The 13,999-nt window shown below is 34.0% G+C and overlaps 2 protein-coding genes across 2 annotated transcripts; both read left to right on the top strand.

The window, feature by feature from the left end:
- The first annotated feature begins 3,735 nt into the window (after positions 1-3,735).
- LOC122603581 (patatin-like protein 7) lies at positions 3,736-5,896 on the top strand. Its single transcript, XM_043776319.1, has 2 exons — positions 3,736-4,675; positions 5,205-5,896. Exons 1-2 carry the CDS (start codon positions 3,797-3,799, stop codon positions 5,559-5,561), a joined length of 1,236 nt encoding a protein of 411 aa, XP_043632254.1. The 5' UTR covers positions 3,736-3,796; the 3' UTR covers positions 5,562-5,896.
- Positions 5,897-10,109: 4,213 nt separating this feature from the next.
- LOC122605090 lies at positions 10,110-12,515 on the top strand. Its single transcript, XM_043777967.1, has 2 exons — positions 10,110-10,321; positions 11,174-12,515. Exon 2 carries the CDS (start codon positions 11,269-11,271, stop codon positions 12,181-12,183), a length of 915 nt encoding a protein of 304 aa, XP_043633902.1. The 5' UTR covers positions 10,110-10,321; positions 11,174-11,268; the 3' UTR covers positions 12,184-12,515.
- The last annotated feature ends 1,484 nt before the right edge of the window (positions 12,516-13,999 follow it).

The following is a 13,999-nucleotide window of genomic DNA, read 5'->3' as shown; positions in this document are numbered from 1 at the left end:
TGGTAAACCGAGGTTGAACACAAGGACTTAATAAGCAATTGTTACAATAAAGTGATTCAGATTAAAAGGGGGGTTTTGTGGTCGAATTGACACTTTGCAAGAGTTATTAAGAAAAGTCAGTAATCCCGTAGGATTAATCGCAAGAGAATATTTGTTGTTGAATCTTAGCAAAGATTTAAAAGGAACACCTACTTGGATCAGCTCACATGCCAATCATCGGGTGTAAATATTACTTGCATTTGTTGAACAACTCAAAAGGTAGACAAGATGAACTCCCGTTATACTTGAAACTTTAACTGCTCAAAACATAATTATTGCTCCCGCACTTAATTTCTACTCTAAACAGTTAAGCATTAAATACCTGAGTTGATTTTATGATTTAATCTTTTGAAAGCTTTCTCCCGAACTGCTTATTCGCCTAATCAGATCCCTCTATCATAAGCGTTTATACACTCAAAATGAATTTAATTGTTTAAAATCTTTATCGTTGATTTCTCCCGAACTCCAACGATTTTAGGTTAAATATAGACCGATTAACCATTTCATAAATCAATTGACAATGACATAGATTTCTCCCGAACTTCTAATTACAATTATCAATCAACTAATATAAAAGTTGAAAACAATATTTAAATCCAAATAAATGTGGATCTTCGATTAAACATATAAACCTTGTCCAACACTTACAAGCAATATTAATTCGACCCCATGACATGCTTACTACCCAAGCGGGTGCTAAGGATTTAGCTACTCATATTAAAAACACAAGAACAAACGAATAGAGAAGAAATCATATTATACCAAATGATTGAAGATAATCCGGTAGCAATGATGATTATAATCCAAAGCTGAAAAGATGTAAAACCCTAACAACTTGTTTGCTCCAAAAGCCTAGAATTATGAGAAAACTAAAGAACTTTTATGCCAAATTCGTCCCTCAAAGCAGAACCCTAATCATCTATATATACAAAATTCGCGTGTAACGGCTGTTAGTGGAGTAATGGCCGTTACCTTTGAACTTCCCTTGTAACTGCCGTTACTCCAGTAACTGCCATTACACTCCTTTGAAAAACTAACTGCCGTTAGTGGAGTAACTGCAAGTTACAGGAGTTTCATGATTTTTCTTTGTAATGGCCATTACTCCAGTAACGGGAGTTACAAACTCCAAGATTCGTTTCCTTCGTCTTTCGCTCGATTTCAACCGAATCTTCCTCCCATTTCTTCCATATATCATCGAATTCAACCAATTCATTATTCTAATCAATTTCCAACCTGAAAACACTTAACACACCTTCAAAGCATCGAAAGTTGGATATAAAACTATAAATATAACGAATAATTGGTCCTAAAGTCACGTGGGAAATGGTATAAAATATGACACATCACTGCTTTTTTGGTGATTAAACATAAAACTTAATCCATAATAATTATGTTTAGTTAAAAATGATTATGCGCCACCTTTAATTTGAGTCCCTCATATGGCGTTTTAGTGGAAGCATAACTTAGCTTAAAGTCTCGTATGGTTATATATAGTGATAATCCATACCATTTTAAAAACTTAATTAGCGAATTTCCTTGCCAATTACTCCATATTTCGCCACCAATTTAAGTTTTCATAAACATGTTTGCTTTAAATTTTGAAAGGACGGAAGATTAATTAGTCTAATTTTCTTCATCATTACGATGATTATTATTTTTATATAGTAAGTAATTAGAGACTAGAACATGAACAAAAGTCGTAAGATCCCATGGGACGAGTGGATTAGAAACCTTCTCCTTTTCATGTAACGAATAGTTTTATATGTTTGGTTGAATTGTTTTTTTATATTTGTAATATAATAAAATATATGCTGTTAAAAAAAAAAAAAGTCTTTGGTCTTAGATCAAATGATACAAAGAATGATGGACTAGGGTACTTTGTGGTCTTAAGTTCAATTTTTGACTCTAGTACACTAGGCATCCGGCGATAAGTTTTCGATCACCATAACTGGTGGCACTGAGATGGTGTATGGAGGTGTTTGTCGGCCCCTACTACTTGGATGGGGTCTCGTATCAGAAAAGTTAATTAGTTATGTTCGATATCGAGTAGATTTGTGAAAAATTTTACAAAAAAGAAAGACCAATCTTTGATCATTAACTATCTACTGTAACGAGCATGGTACCCGCACAATGCAACAACGATAACAGTGACTCTGATGTGGTGGTATCGACGGATGGTGACGGCACCGACGATCGTTGATGGGGGCAGATGCGGTCAAGTGGTGTGAGTATTTGATATAATGATATTTGATTCAAAAGAGTAGTTGATATCTTTTAGAAGATAATGAAATGATTGTGTAACTTAATTCATTAAGGGTAAAATGTTAATTTTACATGTCCTAAAAATCTTAACTTTTCAACATATGAGTTTAATTTTTATATAGTAGTATAGAAGTATAGATAGCCACTTAAACCTGGAAGCATTGTAACTTTAAGAACTTTCTTTAAGCTAATCAAAATTTGCTTGGAAAATAACATAAAAAGTGTAAACTTCTAAGCCATCGTTTGAAGAAGTCGATGTGCACATTTGGTATGGGTTTTAAGAGTCCTCAATGAGTTTATTAAATTATCGGGATTGTTTTTTTGTCGTTTTTATGGGTATCATCTCGTTGCAAAAAAGTCAAGTTGTTATGGTCATTATGGCGTAGTAGTCCTAGTTACTTGATGTAATACTTGTTTATTTCGGCATCCTGCCGAAGTTCCTTATTAATAAAATTATTTTATTGTTCAAAAAAAATAAAAAATTATCGGGATTAATTTTTTCTTTTAAAAACCAAATTCATTTAGAAAAAAGTTATTCTTTTTCAACTCATTTTTTGTTTAATGTCCAACAAAAATTAATGTTCGGCTACCAATGGCCACAAACGACATACAACGTTGAGAAGCAAAACTCATCAAAACCACTAGTTTGAAAGAAAGAAAAAAACTCGTCACTAAAAGTCTCTAATGGTAAAACTCATTTTGAGTCAAATTTGAACTTGAGACCTCTGTTATAAATTCATCGTTTAATTTATGTATACCAATTGGGCTAAAATTCATTGGCATTCAACTCATATATAACTCATAACTATACAATATGATTTGACTTAATATATAAAATATTAACATAATTTAACATTAATGATTTAATGCTCGACGGCTGGTCCGCAAATGACAGACATCACCAGGTAACCAAAGTCCACCAAAATCACCGGTTTTGAGAATTCTCGGCGCCCAAAGGCTCAAAACGATAAAACCTATCTTGAATCAAATATAAACTTAGCCACTTATAATTTCAATTCTTTCATATCGATGATTATGTGCTAACACTTAATGGTTTCAAAAACCAAAACTCTTATATTTAAACTCATAGCTACACTTTATGAATTACCATAGAATCTTGAATTGAAATATATTAATATAATTTAAAGATCATGTTGCCTTTTTCTTTATAAGAACAGAAAGTAAAAGACCATATATTGTCCTACTACTATTCAAACCACACCGGCGGGTAACCGATTCATCAATTTCCACCCGCCCTTATTTTACAAAACTTATTCTTAATCACCACATTCACAAATGTACATTCTTTTGTCTCTTTCTATACTTAAAAATATACATTTATAAATTATACAAATTAATATACCACATACACACGCACGAACACCCCATTACCGTACCATACTCTCTCTATATATATAACCTCTCCACCACAACACTTCTCATTCACTCCAATATATATTAATAATAATCTCACACAAACTCATAATTCTTAAAAATGGACCAACTCACTTCTGATATTTTCTCAATTCTTGAAAACAAATTCTTGTTTGGAAACAATGTTTCTTCAAATTCTACTCCAACTAAAGAAATGACACCCGGAAGACATGTTACCGGGAGAGTTCGTGTTCTTTCGATTGATGGCAGTGGCGCTACGGACGGTTTATTAGCTGCTAAATCGATTCTATACCTTGAGACGTCTCTACGTCTCAAGTCTGGAATCCCTGATGCCCGCATTTCGGATTTCTTTGATGTTGTATCCGGTTCGGGCATCGGGGGTGTCCTGGCTGCTTTGTTGTTTACTAAAGGAAAAGATGGTGAACCCTTGTTTACCGCGAATGACGCGGTAAAGTTTGTGTCAGAAAATGGACACAAACTTTCTAAATTTTCAAAACAAGGGGTTTTTAAAAGGCTTTTAGGATCTTCTGCGAAAAATGGGAAAGTTTTTCACAAAATATTTGGGGATTTGTCTTTAAAAGATACTGTAAAACCTGTTCTGATACCATGTTATGATTTTACTACTGGTGGGCCCTTTGTTTTTTCGCGTGCTGACGCGGTTGAAATGGATGGTTGTGATTTTAAGATGAGGGATGTGTGTGCTGCCACCACGGCGGTTAATGGGCCCTTTGCCACGCTGTCGGTGGATAAGAGGACAAAAATTTCCGCGATTAGTGGTGAGCTGGCGATGAATAATCCAACGGCTATGGCAATTACTCACATTCTTAACAATAAGCAAGAATTCCCGTTTTGTAACGGGCTTGAGGACTTGCTTGTTGTGTCTTTAGGCAATGGAGAACCGTTTTGCGGCGTTGCCGGGAATCAAACGCCGTCGCGATCTACGTACGTTAAGATCTTTGGTGATACAGTTTCGGATACGGTAAGATTATTGTCTACATTACCTTTTTTTTTTAGCTCTGTTTCTATATTATTGTCTGTTTTTCCATTTTAGTCTTTAACTAAGGTCCATAAGTTACAATTTACAACTGTTTATATACTTAAATGTATATAAGAAAAAAAAGAAGATAAAAATAGATACTCACCTTATAATATTGAGATGTAAAAAGCATCGTTGCAAGTGAAATTTTTTGTAAGAATTATTAATATCTCTACTACAAAGAAGTAAATAAGTTTGGACGACAGGACGAGTAAATAAAATCAGATATTATTGCTTTAGAATTTAATAGATTTTAGGTGATACACTATTATTGCAACCACTCAAATGGGACCAAGACAACTATTGTTGATACCGTCGGTGGGGGTTACTAGTATTAACTTATTATGGTCGCTATAGTATTTAAAAGCTACAAAATATAGATGATATATTCGAAGTGAGTAAAAGACTAATTTACCCTTTGTACCAGACAAAGATTATTATTCTAATGATGATTAATGTATGATGTTTATAGGTTGATCAAGCCGTATCAATGGCATTTGGGCAAAGTCGAACTAGTAACTATGCTCGTATCCAAGCGAACGAACGTTATGTAAAAAGCGAGAATCATAGTTATGGAAATGAAGTAGATAAGTCGAAGATGGCCGAAGAGATGTTGAAACAAAGAAATGTGGAATCGGTGTTGTTTCAAGGGAAAAAATATAATGATACTAATTTGGACAAGATACAATTTTTCGCGACAGAAATTATTAAAGAAACTGAAAGGCGGAAAACTAATATATTGCCTACCGTCGTGCTAAGGCAGACAACTACATCGTCCTCACCACGAACGTCCTCTGCCACGACTTTATCTATTACGTCGTCGAATTAGTTTTGAGTATGCATTTTGGGGTGCAACTATATATATATGCTTGTGATTGTTAGAGTTATATATATATGTTGTGTATATAAAAAGATTTGAGGATTTGTAGTAGAAGATTTTTTTTGTTCGATCTCTATGAAGGCTTGATGTTATTGAGTACATCGAGTTTTAGAATTTATTTGTTGGGTAGAGATCTTACGAATTTTAGATGTATGTTAGGTTTTGATTGGATGAAATAATTAGAGACTTAGAATGAGTGGTCTCATTATTCATGCTTGTTTGCATTAGTAACTTTTATGTATTCAAAAACTCAAGAGATTGATTTATTTAAAAGTTATTTACAAGTCCATTATCTACATAGCATATACGATTATACACATATTTGTCTCTAATATATAGTAACTAAATCTACAACAAATAAAGTATATATATTATAAGAACCATATTATCAATTTAAGTTTTAAATATGTATATTTTATTTGATATAGTTAAAAAGTATTACATCATTATTTTTTTTTGGTATAGTAACACTTATTTTAAGTCTCCATGGCACACTAAATTATTTTACATAACAAGGACCAAATGGAAGAGTCACATCAAAAAAATTCAAGTCTCTAGCTAGTTTAGCCAACATAATTTCAAGACCATCAACACGTTTCTTTTGTAGTGAATTTGAAGAAATGATCGGCAATTAAACTGAGAATAGCAAGGCAATAAATGGGTTTTAATTGCGACAAAGACAAATACAAATGGTCATTTTTATCCAACTAAGCGTTTCATCAACGTAATGTTTAAGCTAACGTGAATGTTATTATTACTCCGGATCATGGAAAAGAGGTCATTAACATATCGCTAAACATAGGTCATAAACACAAGTCTGTAAATGAACTGAACGTTTAAAGACCGCACAAAAACAAGAAAAATAAATCCAACTTTTCGAAACCGACATGTCACTTTTTAGTGAGGATGAGAATGAAAAGAATGTGCAAAACTTTCTGCCATTCAATGTAAGAAAACTTTTTAATTATATAAGATCTAAAAGGCCCATTACAACTAGTACATCTAAATTATAAGACCCAAGTTTTTACTTGTATGGGCATCCAAATTCTGTAGAAAAAGGCCCATTATAACCAGTACATCTAATAGATACTGTTTACCATCTAATAATAATAGTTGTTGAGTCAATTTCTTTTTGATAACCACAAAATTAAATAAATGACGGTCGTTATTAACCCACAATCACTTAATCTTAATGTGACATCATATGCACACATGAGAGTGTTGGCACTAAGGCGTGGAGAAGGCAGTGTACGACCACTCGCATGAATACCGTTAGGGGTGTTGATGGGTCGGGTTATTTGGGTTTCAGATTATTTGGATCGGGTTATTCGGGTTTTGAAAAATTATAAATCAACCCGTGACCCAAACTAAATAAGCTTTGGGTTATATGGGTTTAGGTTATTCGGGTTCGGGTTTTGGGTGACCCAAATAAACGTGATTGATGAATTTACGTGCAACTTAAAAAAATTTGTTAGTTATGCAACATTGCAACAATGTAATTTCTACTTCAAAAACTTAAATAATATTGATATTTATTTAGATTAACAAACTTTTATATCCAAAACGATTGAAACACATATAATTTTGCGTTTTTGAATTCTTGAATGAAAAGATAGTTGTTTTATCGTTAATATTCAAGAATATATACTTTAAACATATTTGATGTGTTATATATATGTATATATAAAAGAAAAAAACATCTTATTCGGGTTATTTGGGTTGACCCAAATTATTGAATTTTCACCCGTAACCCAAACTGATTAAGTTTTAGGTTATTCGGGTTAACCCAAATGACGACCCGTAAACTGAATAACCCAAACCCATTCGGGTTGGGTCGGGTTATTTGGGTTTGGTTATTTTCAACACCCCTAAATACCGCCGTCGACACTGGAACACGCGTGATGGAGCGTTTTGAGTGGTGGGACGACGCGATGAGGGAAGTGAGTGGTCCATCAATCTACGAGCGAACGGTTACTTTGACCGTTCAAAGCTACCCTTTTGTTTTTTTATAAATATACTACACACAAACATACTACACAGTAAACACACAATTAACACACTTTCTATACTTCTTAAAATGGGAAACAACAACCAAAATATATAATTTTTTTTTATAGTTCTTACTATGTACGGTTTGTTTTATGTTTTTTCTTAGTATTGTGTAAGTTTTTTTTTATGTTTATTTTTGGTATTATGTAAGGTATTTTATGTTTTTTTTGGTATTATGTAAGGTATTTTATGGTTTTAATGAATTATGTAACGTTTTTTTATGTTTAATGGAATTTTAGTTTTAGAAATAAAAATAAAATTGTAGTGAGTGGATGAGTAGTGACAATGCTAACAAAATTTGAGTGAGTGGTGAGTAAGAGATAGATTTGAGGTGGCATAAGGTGATAAGTTGAAAGTGAGTAATGAGTGTATGGATCGGTTATCATCACCCTTAGAGAATGTTCAATCAAAATTTAATTTGTTGTCTAGTAGTTAAGTGGGTCCTCTTCAAGGTTTATCTCATTATTAACTAATTAAAGTTATCAAACGTAAGGTTTTATATGCCCGTTATGAAGGAATAAACTTCTTTTTTTTTAAGTAAATTTTGTTGGAAACTTCATGTCGCGATTCGACAGCGAGAGGTCTAGCATACGTTATTTTAACCGGGTATGCGCTAAAGAGCTCACTCGAATTAGAAATGCCTATTTTAAATACCTGATTTTGTGGGGGGTGGGGGGGGGGGGACCCCTACTACTCCCTCAAAGGAGTAAACTTCTATTATCCAAAACTGCTGAGTTGAAGGATATATATTTTAGCTTAAGTTTATGATTATAGAATGAAATTCCATAAGAAGACTTAGTAATGAAACAAGAGAATAACAAATGTTGGTAGGTAATACATTAAAACACAATCGTGTTTGAGGATTATGTAGTACAATGTAATTTGGAACATGTTCAATAGTACATGAAAACAATAAGGAGGTGCTTGGTTGGGGGTATTTAGGGGTAAGGAATAACTAACATAATGAATAATTATGCTTGGTTTAAGAAAAGGTGGTTAATGAATACTAAAATTAGGCAATGAGTCATTATACTAAATTGTGGGTAATAACTATCATTACCCATGTTTCATAAAAAAAACAAAAAAACAAATACCATTATTGTCATTTATGCGCCTCCTCCATGTCCCATTATTCTCGATCATGCAATTATAGTCTACATTATACACATTGTTTAAATATATATATATTAATAATATATGTAATATTAATTTACGCATTGTTTTAATTTTAATAATACTATACTTAATTAATGTTGATATACCAAAAAATATATAGATATAAGTAGAAGACTTTTTAAAATTAATAATAATTTGTATACTTATTAAATTAACTTTTATACAATATATATGTTGGTAAAATAAACCAACACAACCAAGCAACATCAAAGGTAATGAAATACCCATTGCATTTCATAGCATTATATTTGCCTTTCCCATTTTCATTCCGAGCCCTAAGTTTTTTTTTTTATCAAAGTTCATGCAAAACCTGAAAGCCCAAATCCTAATTCCCCTTGTACAGAAGGTCGAAGCCCAATTGGATTCCAATTCAATAGTCACGATATTGGAGCCCATTGTGTTGGGGTGAGTATATTAGTATTTTGACAATCTGACATTTGAGTAATTAAAACAGTAGAAGGGTGAATATCCACAACGGTAGGTTGAGTAAAAGGTTTTTTTATACTAATAAGTCATTATAAAGCTTTTTACCATTGGGAAAAATAACTTTAAAAGGTTGAGAATCCTCAACCTATTTGATGAAAGACTTTTTCTCAAGTGCACTCACACCAACTTATAAATATATTATATTAATATGACTTTATCTAATATTTTCAATTTAATATTATAAACTAGTAGTGTGGAAATAATAAAAAGTCATTGATAGTTTAATGCTACTGGGGATGCCTAAATGCAAAGGTATATTGTTGATCTGTTGATGGGGTAATGACCATTGGTAGTGGTAATTGATATAAAAGTGACAGTATAGATATTTTAAAAAATATAAAACTTGTAAATTAAATATATAAAGACAATTAGATGATTTCTCATGTTTTTTTTTCCTAGACTTTTAAACACACGACTATAAATTTTATAAGGTAGTGAAGATGTATAAATATTAATTGATCAACTCTCGAGTATACAACATGTTGGCATTTAGAACCGGTAGTCCATGACTTTGTTAGCTAGATATTGACCCAGTTGCCAATCATTAATGGATCGATTAGTATAAGTTGGAGTCTAAGATTAAAAATCTTGGGTTCAAATCCTGACGTGTGGAAAATGTTCTTAGGAATAAAGACAATGATTTTATCATAATGAGTTTCCTATGAAATTGGAGTCGAGTATATAAAAAAACATGTTACTGAACCCAAATTTACGGTAAAAAAAAGAAGAAGCTAGAGACCCAGTTCAGACAACAACCTGCCCTGAACCTTGGTCCGAACTCGGAACCAAGAATACCCTACCCAACCACTCCACCAGTCCACCCACTTCACTCGCTCCCTAAATTCAAATTTTTTTGGTTTCCCGAAAACCTAAAAGAAATAATAAATAATAAAAAAACCCCATCATTTCCTTCCTTGTTTATATCACAAAAAAAATACATATTCAGTATTCACACCAGCTGCTGCGTACCAATTCAACCCAACCAGATTCTCGATCAGGTACCAAATCTTACCCCCATTCTTTTTTGTTATTTCCATTTTTTAAAATCATATGCTTATTAATATTGTTATTATAATTATTGTAATTTGTAATAATTTATTTATGTGATTATTATTGTAACATCGGATCTATGTATAATGTTCCTTTGTTTGTCTGTGACCATATTTGTTAATAATTGATATCGCCCAACGATCTGGTGCCTATGTTATATTTGATCATCTGTTTTGATCACTTTGACTTGGTCCCTCATGATGTTGTCAACACTTTAGACGCAATTTTAGGCCTATCGATGCTCGTTGATTATCCGATTCATGAAAAATTGTACATATTGTTTTTTGTTAATATGTAGTGATAGTACTAGTAGTAGTATTGAGATCGTGTATCCAAGTCGTGTATCCGTGACATTAGGCGTTGTGAAGTTAGTTTAATGTCAGTTGTTGTATGCAAGAAGTACCGATGTACGCTATAGTTTAGATGCTGTCAATTATAGTTTACATCATGCTGCTTGTTGGTTATTCGAATTTTGAAAGACTTTTTATGATTATATCTGATTTCTGCACCAACTTACATTTGTTATTTTTCCATCTTAAAACAAAAAATCTTAAGCTTGGTCGATTTTGGATGATAGAAACGTCTCTTTTGATTGTGATAATGTAGTCATTACCTTGTCATTAATCATTATTATAATTCATTTAGGGCCATACTTGATTTCTTTGTAGGATTAAGCCATGATTGTGATGGTTATAATACCGATATAAGACTTATATATGTTTTACATAGCAACGCTGTAGAGTTGATTTTGGGGTCTTCAGTGTAGAATTAATGAACTAATTAAACTTTCTTACTTGCAGGCTCGACTTATTGAAAGGTGGATGTTATTTCAGTTTGTGCCTCTGTTACATATTCTAGTTTTAAAGAAAAAAGGGTGATTAATAGTTCATAAAAAATGTCGGGTTTGCTGTATCATTTATTCACTTCCTCAGCATTGGTATCATTAGGGCTATACCACCTCATCTGCACAACCAGGAACCACCTTAGGTCCCCTCGAGATTACATTGCGAAACCCTACCATCCATTCACATTTAATAATCAACAATTCACCAAACACCTTCAACTCTACCTTATCATCACATGTCTACTTATTGCCTTCATCCACCAAACCGCAATCTCTTTCGACTCTGACCCCCTAGTAAAAGGCCGAACCCCTGTCCACTACTTCACATCCCTTCAATCTGCAGGTGTCGTTATCCTTTTTCTTATCCTTGCAGTGTCCCACCTTATCTCTGAAACCACCAATCTCCTCCCGTTCCCACCTGATCTCTTCTTTGGGACGGCATCCGCTATATTCTTTCTTCAATACATGATTTCTTCTTCTGCAGCTTCCTTACAAACGTCTGACCTCGAGGCAAAATGTGATTCCGTCTCTGCCACAGTTTCAGCTTTATCTGCTGTATTATGTATTATACTAGCCTGCAATCCGAGGCTGTTTGTAGCTGATGTTGGTCTTGGGGCCTCAATCTGTCTTCAGGGACTCTGGTCTCTTCAGACGGGTTTGTCTCTTTATGTTGATGCTTTTGTACCCGATGGTTGCCATAAGCTGCTAGATGTTGTGCGTGGTGTTGAGGGATCAACTAAGTGTGATCTTGAAGATTCTAAGTTGAGGGCTATCGCCATTTTAGATCTCATGTTTGTGGTTTATGTCTTTTTTGTGCTCCTTATCCTAATCGTGGTCTATGCTGTGACTGGTAAAGTTGTTGGGATAAGGAGATTTGGTTCTTATGAAGCTTTACCAACATCAACTGGTGTCACTACTGATACGAATCACATTCAGATGAAGGCCATGGCCGGCACTCAGGCTTGATAATTTTTCACCCATCTCCAGTTAGTTCTGGCTAGATGGTAATAGTAGCATCATTACAATTGTTGTTTATTACAATTGTTGTTTAAATGTTAGTACAATCTTAAATTTTATTGACAGGATTATATGGGATTTTTAGTGTAAAGTGATATTTTTTGGGATGTTTTTAGTAGCAACATTTTGTGCACTTACGGATGGCGAGCCTATAGTTAAGTTGTTCAAGTTGCCACATGTTGTTTTGCCTTCTATTTATGTTGAAAATATGTTGTAACCTTTACCCTGCTGAAAGATGAAGAAAGAAAACCAAGATTTATAGTCCTCGGTTATTTGTCTAATCTCTACCTTCATTTGGTTTATTCTGTTAACAGACTTATGTTTCTGCATGTTTACATTCCCATATTATTTAGAATTTTCTTTTATGTACGTTTCTATGTGGCGATCTTTGTCTACTTCTCTTTCGAGAAAATGCGACGCCAAATGTTGATGCTTAGTTTTTGGTTTACGGTTTCATAGCATAGCATAGCATAGTCAAGTAAACCTATTTGTACTTTGTTGTATTTCTAGATGTTGTATCTTGACCTCTGGTGTCTTGCTAGTGGTTTATAGTAATATATTAATTTTGCCGTTCTCATGCATTTCCCTTGAAACCACTACGGTTTTACACCTGAAAGTAGCTACCAATCTTTTACAAACTTCCTCCTAAGAAAGATCCCGCGTGAGATAGTGTTACTGACACATAAGGCTTCAGCGTGTTTTTCGCCAGTAGCTTCTCCTTTCTTTTCAATTTTATTCTATATAAATACATACACAACGAATATCTATTCATAGGAGTGAGCGACCCATGGGGAGGAGGGTAGTGAATTCATTGTCTGAAAGTGGGAGTGAAAGGAGACTGCTTTTGCTTTGAATGCTTACCCAAGCTCTTTGACAGACTCGCGGGGTACCGATTTCCTCCTGCTTCGTGCGTCGGGCCGGGCCTGTACATCCCAGATTGTCTACTCCTCTTTTCCAGATTTCCCATACTATTCTATTAGCCGGCCTGTATACCAACAAGAGCAACAACTTTTATTCAAAGAGCCCCAACAACTTATTTGTGATTTACATACTGCATGGGAACATGTCCGCCTCTAACTCCTCATGAACCTAACGAAAGAACTTAACCAATTGAGCGCAGGTTGTTATTCCAAACCTTTGTTTTTACATAGCATCCATGAACACAGTCTATCAAACTAATTCTATGACCAGGCCTTAAAAAACACAGTTTAGCAACCCTCATGATTATACCTAAACCAGACTCAGCAACAGTTCACAAGTACAAGCTTTGGATCTGAAACAGGAAAGATAGGACAGAGGATTCAATAGACAAAGGTATCATTCTAAAGAAAGGGAATTTGAGGTAAAGCAGGCATAAGAGAATTGAGTTACAGAGCTAATATTCAAACATCTAAATCTTAATTGGATGCGGCTCGTCCCGATGTCATTCTCCATTCCTATTGGAATAGCAAGCGCAGGAGTTTTCTAGCTATCGTACCTCAGAAGTTCTAACTAAGCCTTCATCCTCTCCCTACGCTCTTCCAGCGCTGTAGCTTTTCTTAATTCTCTCGCTATCGGTAAAGCAACTATGTACCTTTCTGTCGTGTGTCTTTCGCTTTCCTTACACCACTCTTTTATCCTTCCTTCGTTCCTAGTCATCCAGTGTGATATGCCCATTTAGATATGTATAGAAAGTTCTTTCACCAAGGGAAGTTTTCATACCTTACCTGTCGAGACACTTCTGGCATCTAGTTCCATTGGATTCTTGGGCGATTCGGATGTTTCT

This window comes from Erigeron canadensis, chromosome 6 (genome assembly GCF_010389155.1).
Source record: "Erigeron canadensis isolate Cc75 chromosome 6, C_canadensis_v1, whole genome shotgun sequence".
NCBI classification, from domain to species: Eukaryota; Viridiplantae; Streptophyta; class Magnoliopsida; order Asterales; family Asteraceae; genus Erigeron; species Erigeron canadensis.
The sequence above is the reverse complement of the archived record's forward strand: the minus strand, read 5'-3'. Positions and strand labels throughout refer to the sequence as shown.